The sequence below is a fragment of the Hibiscus syriacus genome, unplaced genomic scaffold, assembly GCF_006381635.1.
Source record: "Hibiscus syriacus cultivar Baekdansim isolate YM2019G1 unplaced genomic scaffold, ASM638163v2 tig00110840_pilon, whole genome shotgun sequence".
Taxonomy (NCBI): domain Eukaryota; kingdom Viridiplantae; phylum Streptophyta; class Magnoliopsida; order Malvales; family Malvaceae; genus Hibiscus; species Hibiscus syriacus.
In genome coordinates this window covers 687,793-706,037 of record NW_024062887.1, presented here as the reverse complement: position 1 = coordinate 706,037, position 18,245 = coordinate 687,793, and the positions used below count along the sequence as shown (strand labels likewise).

The window sequence follows — 18,245 nt, the reverse complement described above, 5'->3', positions numbered from 1 at the left end:
CATTTTGATATATAACTATTTTTTATTTCAAAATCATACTTAATGTTTAGTTTTTATTTCATTTTGATCATCTACCGTTAAAAAATTAATGTTATTATTGATGTATCATTTTATTTAATTTTTTCAATGTTAATATAATATTATTTTATGATGATATATCAATATCATCGTCATCTTTACACATTACATACGAGATGTTGAAGAGAGAGAGTCAATATCATCATAAAAATTTGACAATCGGGGACTAAAAAATAATAGTAGTGATGTTTCATTAAAGCAAAATAGTTCGGTGGCTCAAATAAAAAATAAGTAATAATTTAATGATTAATTATTGAATTTATCTTAATATTATATACTTTTACACGTACATTTTTCTTTTGGTCAACGGTCAGAATCTCCGGCTTCGCCTCCATATTATTCTCTTGACATACGGAGTACAATTTATATATAAGCCTTTCTCTCTAACTTCACCAAGCTGTAAACAGTTTCTTAAATTTAATTTTCTCAGATTTTCGATCCTCCGAAAATCCATTATTTCCACGATGAGTCCTCCCAGAAAAGAAGTGATGCTTAACGGAGTTCGTCCGTTTCCACTGAATATAAACAAAGAGTCTCATTTGATTCAAAAGCCATCTTCATCGACTGATCAGCAAAAGCAGCAACAACAGCAGCGGCGGAAAGGTCTGGTCATAATTTACACGCACTCGCCCAAGATCATCCACACGCAGGCTCGGGATTTCATGGCCTTGGTTCAAAGGCTTACTGGTTTGTCCAGATCCCATCGTGAAGTTAACGGAGATACTGCTGCGGTGCTGCCGTCACGACCTAAGAAGAACGACGAGATTAACAAAAGACAGGAAGACAACGAATCATGTTCCGTAAATACAGATGAAAAAGTCGAAGATGTTCCTACGACGGCGATTGGCGGTGGAATGAAACACTTTTTCGCTGATATGCCTCTCTTCACGCCGAGCTCGACGGATTTCTTCTGCTCACCGACGCATGTTCGTAAGTTTGGTGATATGGGGACTTTGAACTCGCCAACTATGCTGGAATTCATGAAAGGGCTCCCTGATTACTGAAAAAAGGGTTTTTTTTGTTTGAACTTTGTTTTTGCAGATAATGATCTCACTTGTTTGATTAATATTGTTCGTAGTTGCTGATCAATTCTTTTTCATTTTTTTCTTATTTGGATCGATCCAGGATGCTTGTATATTTTAGGGTAGGCACGTGCTCACCTTAAAATTCAAAATTTCTTTATATTTCTTGTATATTTTACTGAGGTATATACCTTGAAATTTTATTGATGCTCACCCTAATTATTAGTGCTTACTCCATACAAAAAAAATATACCATTAATACATATGTGTTCACCTTAAAAAATATTTATGAATTCGTCACTACCCACACATATAAAATATTACCTCTCAATTTGTTCAAGTATTATTAGTGTCAAACATGGTGATTAGCTATTAAAATTCAAAACCTATGTGCTTGCCTTTATTATTATTGTTTTTTGTCGTCTTAAACCATGAAGAAAAAGAACAGAAGCTTCAGCACAGCGTCAGACTCAATAAAAAGAATCATCTCCAACAAAATTAAATATTTGATGAAAACTTGTAATTAATTTTGTAACTTTGTTGGGGGTGTGACTAGATAAATAAATATGTTAATATTTGCATCGTGGAAGAAGTAATGCAGGTCATGATTATCCTAATGAAATGCGATACAAGTTTAGCATCCTCAAAATGAAATCCAGAAGATCAATTTTAATGGTCACCTATCTATTTTTATACTTAAATTGTTACATAATATGAACCACATAATGTTTGGGAGGTGAATTTTTAAAATATTACTAAAAGAAAATAATTTATAAAATTTTAAAAAATAAATTCTTAATAAAAAATATCGGCCAACTACACCTAATCGACCCCTTGATCCATATTTAGATGAATTAACAGGTGAAAAGCAACCCAGGAGAAAAAGCTCGCCAACCTCAAATGTAAATAACTTCAAATATTTAATTCCTCAACTTCAAGGACATCTGGCCCAAAACGCAGAAGTATTATTTGATTTATTAATAATAAAATAATTTGTTTTTTTAATAATCAATACCGTTATGGCCATTCTATATACATTTTAATTATTTATTTAAATATTAATTAAAATCATTTGAAGAGAAAAAAGCAAATAAAACTTTAATTTAAGCAATGACGGTTAAAACAATCAAAGTCTTACCGTTTACTAATAAATATTAATGAATTGATTAATTAATATTAAAAAAACTACACGGGATGAATTTACTGATGAATATTACTAGTCATAAATTATGCCGGATAATTGAAAAATATGTATTTACAAATTTCGGCCTAATTAGATTAGTATTAATTTTTAGGGTAAACTACAGTTTAGTATCTAAACTATCAATTTTGATCCGTTTTAGTATCTAAACTTTTAATTTTTCAAAAGCATGCCTAAAATCTAGTTTTTATTTTATTTTAGTACACGTCGTTAAAAACTTTAGTTTTTGTTTCATTTTAGTATCCCGTTCAAAATTTAATATTAAGCTTTGAAAGAATTGAGATCTTAGGTACTAATACGAACAAAAACTGATAATTTAGGTACTAAACACGTTAAGTTTTTAACGGCGGGTGCTAAAATGAAATAAAAACTAAACGTTAGGTATGAAATTGAAAAAATTAAAAGTTTAGATACTAAAATAGACCATGATAGTTTTAGTACTAAAAGCGTAGTTTACTTTATTTATTTTAACAGACAATTCAGAACGGCAAAAGAGAATTTAGAAAAGGAAATTGGAAAGCATGTACAAACAACAATGGAAGGCTTCACTGAGTTTGAAATTCTATTAAACAATAAAAATAACTTTACATGTGAACGAGATTCGAGAATTCAAAGAGACGGATTAAATCTATTTATTTAATTTTTACATTTAATCAAATTCTTATCACTTGTAAATAAATGAATGAACGTGATAACTCGGTCAACCCGACTCTTCGGTCGGACTCAGCATCCTACCAAGATATCACCCTCGTATGTCGTTAAGTTCCTTGACGACGGTAACACCATCCTCATATCACCCACCGTCAACGTCCCCGTGACGTCACCTCTTGTGTAAACCTTCTCGACACCGTCATCCACATCGACCCCTGCGATTTTCTCCTGTGATTGTTTGGGCCTCCATCCCGCTACTATAGCCGGTACTCGACGACAAAGGCGTGTGTCCCACGCTCCGACAGGGACTCGTCTAGACGATAAGGAAACGCCAGCAGAAATGACAACAGAAGGCAACGAGAACGGTGCTGAAATCGCCTGAAAGCCGTGTTCTCCGCCGAAAATGGAAGCGATATTCGTTCCTTTGTTAACGTCGTCGCTTTCATCGACTTCGAAATCGAACTCTAAAGTTAGGTTTTCCCATAACTTCACCACGCTTTTCCCGCTGGAGAAATAACTGCCTTCCCACTCGCCGCAGACGAAATTACCGGAGCCGGAACCCCGGACCCTAAAACACTCTTCAACTTGTCACCGGTTATGGGAAGTGGACGGCTCCTCGTATTCTGATTCGTCGTCCGATGAAGAATCAATGTCACTGTCAATGTCGAAATCTGTGTCGTAAAGAAGAGTTTCTGACGGCAAAGAATGGTGTGGCCTGATGATGAAAATCTTGAGTTTGATGATAATGGTAGACTATGTTGCACTGATACGGATACGGGGACGGGAAACAATAATTTTTAAAATTATAGGGTACAGGGACGGCAAGGGTACGACATATAAAATAATTTTAAAATTATAAAATATATATAAAAAATCATAAATAAAGTGAAATATTAAGACTTAAACAATAATATTAAGTTTAGAACAATAAAATTCATAAACAAGCCACAATATTAAAATGTCAAATTTCAAGATTCAAACTATAATATTAAGTCTAGAAAAATATTAAACCCAAATTAAACATTGTTAACATCTTCCGAGATTAATTGCTTCTCTAAATCCGGCTCATCAAGCCAGAGTTCGACAAACTCTAAATGTCCAACATCTCCCAATAAATCAAAATCATCTCCACCAACATCCTACATCTTGATTTTCTCATCCTCATATTGACTAGAACTCCTTGATAAAAGACGAAGATTGTAGTGGATGTAAACTAAATCTTCGGCGCGACTCGGATTTAACTTATTCCTCCTAAGTGAGTGGATAAAAGAAACAAATAAGGTTGGAGCTATATTACAAAATCCAGTTATCTATAATCACTGAAAAATAAGAGGAAACTAAGATCTGGTAAGCAATTTCGTATATTCATTGAATCACTAAAATCCAGTTATCCAGTGCTCATACGCAACGAAAGAACACAAGTTGAAATCAAATCAGTAAGCCATAAAATCGGACATAAGTGCAGGATTCCATTAAGAGCGGCAAAGTGCAGTCTAAATCTCCTACATAAGTCTGCCATATCCTTTGGCTATTATACAATCATATAATTCAAACCACCACTATGTACATACAACATACGTATATGCATGAGACCAGCAAAGGTAAAGAAGTGAAAACATAACATGAAGGAGTATTGACCAGAACAACCAGGTCGCAAGAAAAATGAAATCACATTTAAAAGAATTATAAATCGGATGACAAAAAAAATCTGAAATTTGGCATTAAATAGAAATCAAATACAAAACATCTCCGGAACGTATAGTTTAATGAATTTAAGACATCGAGAAAGACATATCTGACACAACAAAACTAATCAAATAAATTGCAAAATAGTGAACCTCAGATGAAAAAACCCATAAAGGAAAAACAACCCAGAATAAAATAATCATCCAAATACAACAGAAAAAGAAGAAAACCCAGATCAGCAATTATCAAGTAAAGAAAAGCACATGAAAAATAACATAAAAGAAAAGAGAAACTAACACGTATGAAGACAGAGGGAAATAGTTGTAGCTTCCTTTAAAAGCTTACAGTCCTGCTCGATGAAAGGATTATGCTCGAGACAGTTGAGAGACGATGAGAATCAAGAGAAGAAAGAGGGAATTAAATAGCCGTGAAATTAGGTTATGCGATTGGAATTTTTTTTAAATGCAAAATGACAAAAAGAACCAGGGGACGCATGTGAAAGTCTCCAGCCGTCCCCGAAACATCCCCAGCTCTCGGTGAAACATCCCCGACGCCGTTCAGCCGTACCCCGCCACCGTGGCACGTCCCCCAGCCGTCCCCGTGTCGTCCCCGTGCCGGGGACGTATCAGGTATTTGAAACGGCACACCGATGGCGTCCCCGTGCTTCCTAGATGGTAGACAAGGAAGCTATTAGGGCTAGAATCAAATCTCCCCACTTAAGAAAACTATGGGTTTCATAGATTTTCTGAATCCCAGAAAGCACGTAAAGAGAGCTTATGGCATCTTCAAAATCGCTTATTTTGTTGATAACGGGAATTTCCATGGATTGTTTACAAATCAAGACACTGTTGGCAAGAGTTTTGGAGATTGTAATAAAAGATGATGATGAAAGAAATGCAATTATATAAAAGAAATTTGGTAAGATATTATTCGGGACACGTTTGACAAACAAGAGAGGGTTTTGTCTGAACAATGGATATGATGAGTCAGCAATGCATGGTTCTTCCCTGAAACTTAGTAGAATTCTCATAATATTCGTTTAATACTATTTAATTGTACAAGACTACAAGTTATTACAACTTTGGCGATGCTTTTTTTTATAACTTTAAAAGTGATGAGAAGATTATTTTAATTATATTTTTCAAAAAAGAAAAAGAAAAAAGAGAGAGAGAGGGGATATGAGGCCAAAGGAAAGATTTGATTGTATTATAAAATGAGCAGGGGGTCCCAGGGGAACAAATTATTATATTGAAGGAATTGTGTAGGGTGAATTGTGTGATGGTAAGGCTATCATTTTGGGTTGTTGACTGTTTCATACTTGATAGGCTAGTGTGATTCATGAGCTTTATCTTGTTTAACGTATAGGATTACCATGTGATAAATGCTCTATACATCTTATATAATATGTAAATAATATGGATTACGTAAACTTCTATTTACATTAATTAATTTATTTAAATGGTATGCGTTATGTCTAAGATTTAAAGTTGAATTGCATGAATCAAGTGGTCTAAATGGTTAAGGGATTGTTGTTATTCTTTGGGATCTTAGGTTCGAGTATCAAAAAAATAGAGTTAAATTATGTTTTAAAGTTAAAAGTTTAAGTGCCTTAAATTCAATATCAAATGATAGATTAAATGATTCAAAATTTATTTTGGTTTATTTAAATAAAAAAAGTATTAAATTCGGACTGAAACAAGTCTAATAAAATTAGAGTTTGTTTTTAAATCTGAAAATCAATGAAAAATAATTAATGTTGTTTAGGAACCAAAATTTAACAAATTATTTTAAAGATAGAATTAAGAAAATAGTCATCTGAAGACTAATATGCGTCCTATGTAGTCTTTTGAAGAAATTTCAAACAAATCATAAAACGAGTCTAATTTATCCTAAAAGAAAATATTTTTGACAAGGAAAATTAATCACCAAATCCTAAAATAAAATTTGAAGAATACAATTTTACTAATAAACAGTGAATGGTTGTTTAAATACATGATGCCTTATACAAGCTATAAAGATAGAATTTAGATCTAGATTAGATTAATTTTTTATAATGTAATTTTATAAAATGTAATCTTAAATAGACGACTAAAAATATTATAATAAATTAAATATTAATAGATAAAAAATCAAAATTATATTGAAATAACGTACTTGCATAAAGAAAACTAAAAATGATATTTGCTTGATAAGAGCCTCAAGTTTTGGACGGTAATTTGTACATCAGATTTTCATTTTGCCGATTCGCCCCAACCCCACCCTTACCCCAAAAATAGATCTCACTGTTCTCAATTTCAATGTGATGCAAGGCCTTTTTTTTCTCGAATATTATATTAGCACTATTTTAATATTTTTTTTTATAAAATAAGACGTTTTATATTTGAATTAAATTTAAAAATACATCATTTATCGTTCAATCAAATATTCAAATGTTTCTTAAGTTATTAATAAAAACACAAACCAACTCCGTTAAAACCATGTTCGGGATTCAGACTCCGCATGCAAATCCATAATTTGATAAAATAAACATTCAGGAAAGCTAGGAAGGAATGCTATATACGGAGTCAACAAAGACATCTCTGCATTTAAGTAACTAAATTTCAGCAAGTGATGCTTCAATGCATTTGGCCTCGGAAGCCCTCGACTTACTTTCAAATTCATCTTGAATCAAACAAAATAAATTTCACATACTTTGTAATTCTATTTAGATAAGAATTGTAAATCTATCACAACTTTGCTGAATTCATTCAAGCCACTGAGTAAACAAACTGTATTAAGTCTGTCAAGGAAACCACGTCAATGTCTTTTTGATAACAATAGCTTTCGTAAGTCATAACTGGATTCTTAATGTGTGAGGTTCATCGGTGTGAAAACCTATTTTCCAGCCTTACCGTAGGGGTCTTTGAGTGTAACCGTACGGTTAAATACAAGTTTTTCTTCAGTTGAGTCCTTGTCGACGGTAAAATACCCTGAAATCATAAACCAAAATAAGTACAACACACAATGAACCATAAACTTAATAACAATAATAATAAAAATTTAACAATATCTATAACTCGCTATAATGTAATTATGCGAAGCTATGAACCAAAAACTTGAATCATATTCGTGTCATTATGCCAAGCTATGAATGAGATGTCCGTTAGACTGCTGTGCATACAATACAACAATATTGTGTCGATGTCATGGTTAAACCTACCTAGCCTTTCGAACTGAAATGTGGCCCCTATGGCAGAGTTCCGAAGTGATGGTACTGCATATGCAGCAGGTACCACCACTTTGGAATTCGGGTTGAGATCAGCAAGCCAATCATCAAGTTCAGCAGGATTCTGATGAAGCGAAGGGAAGTTGTAAGCATTAGTGATACAATTCGCAGAAAACAAGAACAGAATCCAAATAGTTAATAAATAACTGCCAACCTCAGAATTAAAGAGTTTGTCAAACAATCGAACTTCAACCTTCAATGGTTCAGAACCAGCGGAGGGTTCAGCAACCCAGTGGAGAACCCCCTGTGCAAATATTTTGATTATCGCTTAGGAATAATACCGAGCAGAATATATATATATATTGCATGATCCTCAAAAAAATATTATTCGAACATGTAGATGTAATTAAAAAAGTCCAGAATTACTTCACAAAATAGTTTAAACAAATAAGAACCTTTGGCTTGCTTTTCTTAGAAGGATCATATTCAGCTCGAATCTCCAGCACGGTCTCTTTATCATCAGCCAATATTACGTCTGTACACTTAATGGGGAATGCATATCTGCAAAATGGAACCATGCCAACCATTAACTAAAATTTTCTACACAGTTGCAATGCATATTTATCTAAGTGGAATTGGGTTGGTGGGGGATTATGTTCATATGGATACCGTAGCAGTGCTGACTTGCCAGGAGCCAACCCATAGTAATCTTTAGAATCTTTCATCCGGAAATCTGAGCGCTCAATATATACAACATTCGAAAAGGGCACCTAAAGTCAAGAGAACAAGTAGTTATGATCACCGACTAGAATACCAAAAGCTTTTGGAGCAAATTGCAATTTGGAGTTAACATCTGTTGCTGTAATTGAAGCGAGATTCATGAGCAAACAATACTCAATAGCAGTCCAACATGATTCTGAAGGGGGAAAAGGAATATGCAGATACTCAAATTTAAAACAATTTGAAAAGTCACTCTTCTGTATCCCCCACCTTGTAAAAGGCAGATGAGTCATCTGCTTGAGCATCAGGCCATTTCTTTGCATCAAGATCCAAAACAGACCTGGATTCAAGGTTGGTTATTACTACCTGAGAAAAAAAGGAAGATGAGGTGGAAGGCGGATACTATGGTTTTAAAGGAAGACCCAGCTAGAAGATGACCTTTAAAGGATGCAGCACAGCTAATACACGAGGAGCTGTCTTGTTTAATTCTTCTCTTATGTGATACTCAAGGCGATCCATACGAATCATACTACAATCACTGTGGCACAAGAATTAAAACATTAGCAAAAGGCTCGGAAAATATGAAAACCCAAGTTTGTTTTTAATGCATGAAAACAAGTGCACTAGACCATCGCTACACATATAACAAGAGAATAAGACGAGAATGCACATTCAACCTTCTAGTGATTCCAATTCCTCGAACAAAATAATTTATTGCAGTTGAAGTCACACCCCTACGCCGTAAACCAGCTAATGTCATGAGACGGGGATCATCCCAACCATCAACATATTTGTTTGACACAATGTAGTTTAACTAAATCACATCATAGTGGAAGTATGTTAGTCATTAACATAATGAACTTTGTAAAACAAACAGAAACTTTTGATAAAATATCATATTATTTTGTTTCACCTTCCGTTTAGACATCACAGTGTTTGTAACATTCAGTCGCGAGTATTCCCACACATATGGCTGATAAAGGTCCAGTACATGTAACAGCCAATAGTATGAAGCACGCCTTGTCTCAAATTCAAGTGTACATAGCTACACAAAGGAAAACCCAAAATATAAATATTTTTTAAGAATGAAGCATTTAAATAATCAACTGAACACTTCATAAAGAACCCAATAAACTGTTCTTTAGGAATGACAGCTAGAAAACATAGATCTTCCCTTAGAAGGCTACATACTTTTGAAATTTAAGTTCTATTCAGTTAGTTCAACAAAAGAAAAATCAGAACATCTTCTATTTGAAACATAGGTCCATGAAGCAAAAAACAGTATGTCCAAACCAACACAAGCTCACACTAAATGGGATTACTAAAAGAAATCGTATACCACACACATCTAGCAGTTTCATGCTTTAGTAAATACAGTGGTTTAAAGGAAAATTATCAATGTCCTTCAATGTTGAAAAATTAAATAGGATAGTTAAAGAAAACGTACTGAATGTGTGATATTCTCAAGAGAGTCCACGATGCAGTGAGCATAATCATAGCTCGGATAAATGCACCATTTGTCACCAGCATGAGGATGAGGAGTAAACTGGAGAGAGAGCAAAAGAGAGTATATCAATGATAATGGCAGATGGAAATAGACTCACAAGTACTTAAACATCAACAAGATAAACACTTACCTTGATACGATAAGCAATAAGGTCATACATATTAAAGTTATCACTCTGCATATCCTGTTTCATCCTAAGTGTTGCCTTGCCCTCTTCTATCAGACCTCTCTTCATGTCATCAAAGAGTTTTAATGACTCGGCAATTGGTCTATCTCTCCAAGGGCTGTTCATCTTCTTTTCCCTATACTCCTTTATCTCTTCAGGGGTCTAACAACAAGAGAACAAATGCCGATTAGATTGATTAACTGACAAACTTAAAACAAGAGAGTGCTGTGTACATTTAGTGGTCCATGTTATGGATAATACCATGTATTAGTACCTGGTGATCAACATATGCATGGCCCCTTCGTATCAGCTCCACAGCCAACTCATACAAATCTTGGAAATAGTCACTAGTGTAAGTTATCTACAAAAAATACAATGCAAACAGATATAAGCCAAGAATTTTACTGAACACTTGGATTAAAATGTTGAAAATACCTTAAACGGTTCCCAGCCCATCCACTGAACAATTTCTTCGATGTGAGTAATATATTCTTTCTTTTCAGCTTCTGGGTTTGTGTCATCATATCTAAAAATACCAAAAGATAAGATTAGAAAAGTAAGCAGCAAAGCACATCACTAATCCTTTTGACTTGATAAAGAACATTCAGAAAATAAAAAATACAAGTGAGATTCATCGATTATTAACTATTTTTAAAAACTCTGGATGATAGCACAAAGAGCAACTCTGACCTGAGATAGCAACATCCACCCCTCTCTTTTGCAAGGCCAAAGTCGACAAACATTGCCTGAGAAATAGTTATAGCATAAGAACAATCATTATGCAGTGTTTGTATCCTACTGAATGAATTATCAATAGAACTTACTTTTGCATGTCCAATGTGTAGATATCCATTTGGTTCAGGAGGGAAGCGGGTAAAAACTCTTCCTCCAGTGACCTTCAAGTGATTGTCAAGCCTTTCCCTTGTATTGCAACATCTTAGAACAGAACCATTGCTGAAAAATACTTCTGTGTGCACCTAATACCCCCCAAGAAAGTTACAATTTAAGGGACAGTTCACTGATTTTCCGAAGAAAAGGATAACATATGTAAAATCTTGCTTAAGCTCTCGCCTTATTTTCTCTTTGTTTTCTTCAATTTTCCAATTCTAGTTCTATTAGAAGAATTAGGGAGTCTACATATATCAATACTCTGTGTTGGAAGACATGGAATTATTACCATAAAATTTAAGCATTAATCCTCTTGTGATTGCCGGAAGCAATAAGCCATGGCTATGACTCCTAAGGAACCCCAGGTGCCAAGCTACGGAACATATTTCTTTTCTCTATTCAAATTTGTTAGAAATCTTATCAGAAAATGGCCTTAACTCTTCTTTGCTATCCTACAACATCTCTACCCTTTATTTTTTTTTAATTTTCCAGTTTTGATAATCATCACTAGACCAATAAACACAAGAAATGCGGTTGTATAAAACCAGAACTACAAAAAACAAAAATATATAGTAGTTACAATAGTATTGAAGCGAACAATGTTGTCCCTGAATCTTTGATTATTAGAAGGCAAGTGAAGAAGACAAACTATGAGCGACTTGTTTATCTATGTACCTTTATATTGTCTTCTGCAGCAGGAAATATTGAAAATGGATTAAGTTCCTCTTCAGATGGCTGTGCAGGAGTGTCAACAACATCAGCTTTACTCTGCACAGTAAGAACAGATGTCAAAGAAAGTTTCTTATCACAGAACACGCCCATGTAAAATATTAAAAACAGGTAGAGGTAGTTATGTTCACTTCAACTTTCGCAGGTTTCTCTTTCTTTTCCTTCTTTTTTGAAGGCTTCTCATCATCTGTTTCTGTCCTCTCGCCAAGTAACTCGTACATTTTTGCATCTACGAGTTGCTGTCACACAAGAAAAGAGCAGAATCAGAAAGCTTTTATATTAATTAATAGCCCTTCAGATGCAATTTAGAAAATATAGAAAATCACCTTAGCTATCTTTGGATCGGCCCAAGGATGCTTCTTCCTGATGCTCCCCAACAACTCACCAACTAAATTTGATAGTAAATGATGAAAAGGAGAATTACAAAAATATACTGAAATTCATGCACACGAGAGAAAATGTACAAAAATCTCAGACAACATATACCACTAAAGAGAGACTAGAACAAATTAGACAGCCAATTTCAAAAAGATAAATAAAGGCATAACCTATAAGCCACCAAGATCACACAGTCCATGAGAGTGCATCTGGAAAGTCCACACATTCTTATACATGCACATTCAATCCCAGCATGTTTCTCTAGTTGCCTATCTTATCTAGCATTTTTTATCCTCATATAATCGTGCATGTTTATATTAGAAAAAGAACAACATAGCAAGAGGAAGAGAGTGAGAACAAACCATTCATTCGGTAACGTCTCTCCAAAATTGCAGCCTTATTATCTTCAAAAATTTCATTGACAGTCTGTGTAAGTTCCTCCAGAGAAACTTCAACGCCTGTTCAAATGTACAATGAAGTAAGCAAGACCTATATTGTATGGCATTAAAGAAATCCAAGCTAAAACTAACAGCTCTGATGATAGAAACACCAGCAACAACATTAGATATCTCATAAGCATGAACCATTTTATGACATACCAACTCCACATGCTTCTTCAAATTCCTTCTGCTTATAGTCCTCCGATGCAACATTTGAGAGAAACGAAAACGAAGCTTCTAACTGCGCTGGAGTCTTAATCTAAAAACAATACTATTTTAGTAATAATAACACAAATCCGCCACCTAAAATCATTGCGGGAACATAAATTATGTTTCAAACCTTGGAAGAGACGACATATTCAAGTAACTTTGGGCGATGTTTGAGTGCATTTGCAGGGTACTTCGTCGCAACCTATGCGATACATATATAGCAAATGTCACCTCCAATTTTCACCTTTAAGAACATTATACGAAACAAAGAAAATAACTAAAAAATGAAAAATCAACTTACAGTATATAACAGATTTCCAATTGTACGGTCACATCCGTCAGCTAAAGCAGCCTAAAGAAAACAAAATGAAATGAAAAATTGATAGTGTTAATTTTAAATCCAAAAGAAGAAAAAGAGAGAGACTAAATCAAGAATCATACCTCGTGAATGACGGAAGTGAGATTGGAAGTGACCTTGTTATTAGCGATGGTGTTACGAGCAGTTCGTTCGTCTAAACCGATCTTCAAGAAGAGCTCCAAGATTTTGTCAGATTCTTCGCCTTTGACCACCATTGCCGTTCGATTGTTTTTGTTCCTTTTCTGAGGATTTGGATTAGGTTAGAGTGTGTAGAAATGAAGGAGGAGGAGTGGCTTTGAAGGGGAAAGGAACCGATAAATCGTGATGTAAACCCTAAACCAGAAAACGGAATCAGGAATGGGTATGTTGAAAAATCTGCGATACTTTTGTTTTAAAAAAATGAAAATTTTTATTACCTCAATATACTTCCACGCCCTTTCAAAAAAGAATCTTTCACGCCAACGTGGCAAACGCCCCCTTCGTCTTTTGCAGACGTGTACATCTTAAGGGATGTGTTTTGTCCGTAAAATTTGAGGAATTTTAAGAGATGATAAGGAAAGATGTAATTTAAAATATTATAAATTAATACTATTTTTGATTGGTGTAACAAAAAATATTATAAAACACATAATATTTTCAGTTAAATATAATTTAAAATGTTAAATTTTTAATAAAAAATCAGTTATAAATTTTTTTCTTAACCTATTAGGTTGACAACTGAAAATGTAATATTTTTTATAATATTTTTAATTCAACCGAAAATATTGAAATATTAACATTTTAGATTGCGCCAATTGAAAATGTTATGTTCTTTTATAACATTTTAGGTCACGCTTTCCTTATCTTTAAATTAGACTGTAATAGGACAGAATTATCAGTAAAATTTTCATCTCTTATTTTTTTGTTATTGATTTAGGTATTTTGTTTTAGAATAGATTAGTATTTAAGATTTTGAGTTTTTTTTAGTTAAGAAAGATGGTGTATGCTTTTAGGATTTATAGTTATGTTAAGTTTAGAGATTTTAATAATTATATTTTTTAGGGTTTAGGTTTATAATTCATATATAATTTTAAAAAAGAATTAATTAAAATGCTATTAACAAAATGTTTTGTGCATTACTCTTATGTTGCTATGTTTTAGGAGACATTTTTATATTGTTGCATTTGGGATGATTCTTTTACGCTCAATTAGCAACACTAACGACGAGTATCATTAATTTAATTTATAAAAATTTAAATTCTAAAGATCAACGTATAATTATAAATTAGTTAAAAATTTAAAGATAAACTATTTAAAATAAATGGTAAACTATACCAATGACCACCTAATTATTCATCCTTTTCATTTTGATCAATATTTTTGAAATTTTGTCAATCAGGTCACTCAACTATTTAAATGCATTTAATTAAGCCACTTGCGGTTAATATATAATGTAGAAGCTGATATGACAGTTAAAAATTTGGTATAATTACACATTTGGTCAATGTTATTTATGTATTCTATCAATTTAGTTCTAATTTTAATAAGTTAAAATAAACTTATTAAAGACATGCATTTTAAACTGAAGCGCCTTTGTCACTTTTATCGTAATAGGAATATATTTCAATTTTCTCTGCCATTTAAGCAAGCATTTTTTAACTCTTTATTACTAAACAATGCTTATTAAAGACATTTACATGGCATATACAATTGTTTCCACAGAACTCGTCATAAGTAATGCTTCTGAGGGTCATTCATCGGATGGATCCATACTCCATAGTTAGGACTTAGGACCAAAATAATGAACAGAGTAAATTTAACTGAGACATAATGTTAGTTTGCTTCAGTCTTTGACAGTTCTTATAGTAAGAACATATGGTATTATGGGTGTTTAGTAATTACTGAAAATCCTAAATAACTAATCCTCTAACCAAACTGAATTTGGTTTCGATTACTTGCACAAAATTTCCCCTTGAGATCAAGTAGATTAAAAAAAACAATTACAAAATCGAAAATCCTTTTAAATATAAAGACAAGGTAATTGAATTGAACCATGAAACTTAGAAGTTCAAGAAATTGCTTTGATTTCAATTTTCCATATAAAAGGCAGATATCTTTGTTTGATTGAGAAGTTCATTGAAAACTTAACAGACAAATCAAGTGCACCCCTTAAAACAATCACAACCTCTCTACAAACAGGTATGTTACTCATGCTCAGTGTGAGACAGATACAGATATGTTTAATTTTTTTTGAAGGTTTCATTGTGTTAGGAGGATCCTTGTAGGATGAAACACCCCCCCAAATAGAAATTTATTGGATAATTTTTTTAGTTTTATTGGTTAGACTATACCACATTTTTCTAGTAAAATGACATTTACAAATAGTAGTAGGATAAAATTTTTGTTCAAATAACTTTATATACATGGACTAATCAATTATATTTTCCTTAAAACCAAAAGATGTTATGGTACCATTGAATGGAAGCTTCTGAGAACCATAAATGGAATTTATAGTAAAAATTTTGTTTTGTTATAAATATAGAATATGTTGTAACTTTTAAAATCTTTTAAAAATTAAAGATTTGAGGGTTAAGTTTATTTTAATTTATTAAAATTAGAACCAAATTGATAGAATATATAAGTAACAGTGACCAAATATGTAATTATACCAAATATTTTAACTGCCACATTAGTTTCTCCGTTAAATATTAACGACAATTGACTTAATTTAATGCATTTAAATAGTTGAGTGACCTGATTGATAGAATTTCAAAATATTGATCAAAATGAAAAGGAGCAATAGTTAGGTGGCCACTGGTATAGTTTACCCTTTATTTTAAATAATTTATCTTTAAATTTTTAACTAATTTATAGTTATACGTCGAGTTCTTTAGAATTTAAAATTTTTATAAATAAAATTAATGGTGCTCGTCATTAGTAGTGCTCATCGCTATTCGCCGAACGTCGTAGAAATTTTCGTTGCATTTGACTTAAATTCATGTGCTTCTTATTTATGATGTAACAAACGAAATATATGATTATTTGTTCCTATAAGAATCGTTTCATGAGCATGATGTCATGAGATAGATTTATTCATGAAACCATAATCAAATCCATTAAATATAGACTCCGACGTTGACGTAAAGTTCTCACCATAGGGGCACAAAATAAAATAGGAGAATGCAGAAGCAATATGAACCAAACACAATACGAGCCTCAATCACATATGTACACATTGGATACTGAAGTAGTGTATGTACCATACTTTTCTAATATATCTAATTTAGGTCATGACATTAAATCCCTTCTTTTTTTTATTGATGGAGAGTTATATACTAGAATAGAATTTTCAAACAAAAGTTTCCAAAGATAATAATAAAAAATTACGTGTAATTCTGTTCATTCCAAAATCAAATAAATCAATAACGATAAATACGTACGCAGCGTAAAGTCGGATACAAATAAATAATTTATGTGTAAAAAAAAAGTAGAATAACATCTAACAAATAAACATGATACAATAAACCCTATACGTATAATGCAAGAAGGGCCAATCAAGATCATTATAACTTAAATTTTGACTTATTGTATAATTTTCTAATGATTTTATCTTTCACAATTCAAGATTTCTTGTAGAAGATAATGTATTCATTCTGTGATTATATAACATCAATCAACACGAAAACAACAATATTTTTGTCTTAATTTTAATATTATTAATATAATATAATATTTCATATCATTTTTATAATTTTGGATAAAATTTAAGATAAATTACGTGTTTAGTACTTAAACTATCATTTTCAGTTTAGTTTAATACTTAAAATTTTATTTTTGTAAAAATCATACCTAAAGTTTAGTTTTTGTTTCATTTGAGTATCACGCCGCTAAAAACTTTAGTTTTTGTTTCATTATAATATTCTGTTCAAAATTTAACGGTAAGTTTTAAAAAATTTAAAAGTTTAGGTACTAAATGCGTAGTTTTTCCTAAAAGTTAAATAAATAATTTGATTTTTATAAATAATATATTTGTGTGATTAATTGAGGTAAGTACATGATATATGTTCAAAGATAAATCTCAACCATTTGACACTAGGGTCTGTTTGTTTGGTTGTAATTGGTTTTCCGGAAAATGAATTACTAAATTTGAATTACTGGAATTGGAAAATGAATTACTAGAATTTGAATTCTAGAAAATGAATTACATTTCTGAAAAACATTTTTCAGAAAATTCTTTTCGTAAATGAATTACATTTTTCTGAAAAACATCTGGAAAACGTTTTATGATGTTTGAAAGATGTTATTTAAACCTTTTTCCACTAGTTGAAGAGTTTTTTTAAAAATTATTTATTACAAATATTAAATATAATAAATAATATTATTTATCATAAAACTTAATATTATTATTTTAAAATATTAAAATAATTTATTTATTATTAATATTATTTTTATAATTTTATTAATAAAAATAATAATTTTTGTATATTTTAGTGAAATAAAATATTATAAATTATATTAATTATTTATTAAAGTAATAATGTTATATTATATTTTAAAAATATTAATTAGTATATTTTAAATATCTTTATTAAAATATTATTAAAATATATAAATAATATTATTCATTATTAAATATAAAAAAATTATTATATTATTAAAATAAAAATATAATATCTTATATTATTATATATAATTGATTATTTTATATAATATTAAAAATATTATATTATATTATTATATATATTAATATATTAATAAATAAATAATATTTTGATTAAAATGATATTAAAATATTTTATTAATATTAAATTAATAAAATAAAATTATTTTGAGTATTTATTTTTTAAAGTGAAAAGTTCGGAAAATGACTTACGGAAAATGAATCCGTAAGTCACTTTACAGAAAACACAAAGGAAATTATGTTACTAGGAAAATGAATTACATTCCGGAAAACCAATTACGTGAAACAAACACGGGAAAACATTTTCCAGAAAATGAATTACGTGAAACAAACACGGGAATTCGGG

General features: G+C 31.5%; 2 protein-coding genes across 3 annotated transcripts; one reads left to right on the top strand and one right to left on the bottom strand.

The window, feature by feature from the left end:
- Positions 1-497: 497 nt before the first annotated feature.
- LOC120143293 (VQ motif-containing protein 8, chloroplastic-like) lies at positions 498-1,116 on the top strand. Its single transcript, XM_039157652.1, has one exon. It carries the CDS (start codon positions 543-545, stop codon positions 1,080-1,082), a length of 540 nt encoding a protein of 179 aa, XP_039013583.1. The 5' UTR covers positions 498-542; the 3' UTR covers positions 1,083-1,116.
- Positions 1,117-7,303: 6,187 nt separating this feature from the next.
- Positions 7,304-13,605, bottom strand: LOC120143222 (glutamine--tRNA ligase, cytoplasmic-like). 2 transcript variants are annotated; one of them, XM_039157605.1, is made up of 23 exons: positions 13,323-13,603; positions 13,183-13,233; positions 13,012-13,083; positions 12,831-12,930; positions 12,594-12,689; positions 12,180-12,241; positions 11,985-12,092; positions 11,800-11,892; positions 11,061-11,213; positions 10,927-10,982; positions 10,672-10,762; positions 10,511-10,597; positions 10,201-10,398; positions 10,011-10,109; positions 9,477-9,608; positions 9,241-9,377; positions 9,002-9,101; positions 8,834-8,929; positions 8,513-8,613; positions 8,299-8,404; positions 8,058-8,147; positions 7,838-7,967; positions 7,304-7,607 (listed from the first exon to the last, which is right to left on the bottom strand). In XM_039157605.1, exons 1-23 carry the CDS (start codon positions 13,452-13,454, stop codon positions 7,513-7,515), a joined length of 2,385 nt encoding a protein of 794 aa, XP_039013536.1. In that variant the 5' UTR covers positions 13,455-13,603; the 3' UTR covers positions 7,304-7,512. The 2 variants fall into 2 exon arrangements, with proteins under 2 accessions (XP_039013536.1, XP_039013535.1); XM_039157604.1 differs by having other exon boundaries at positions 10,927-11,213; positions 13,323-13,605.
- Between the last annotated feature and the right edge of the window lie 4,640 nt (positions 13,606-18,245).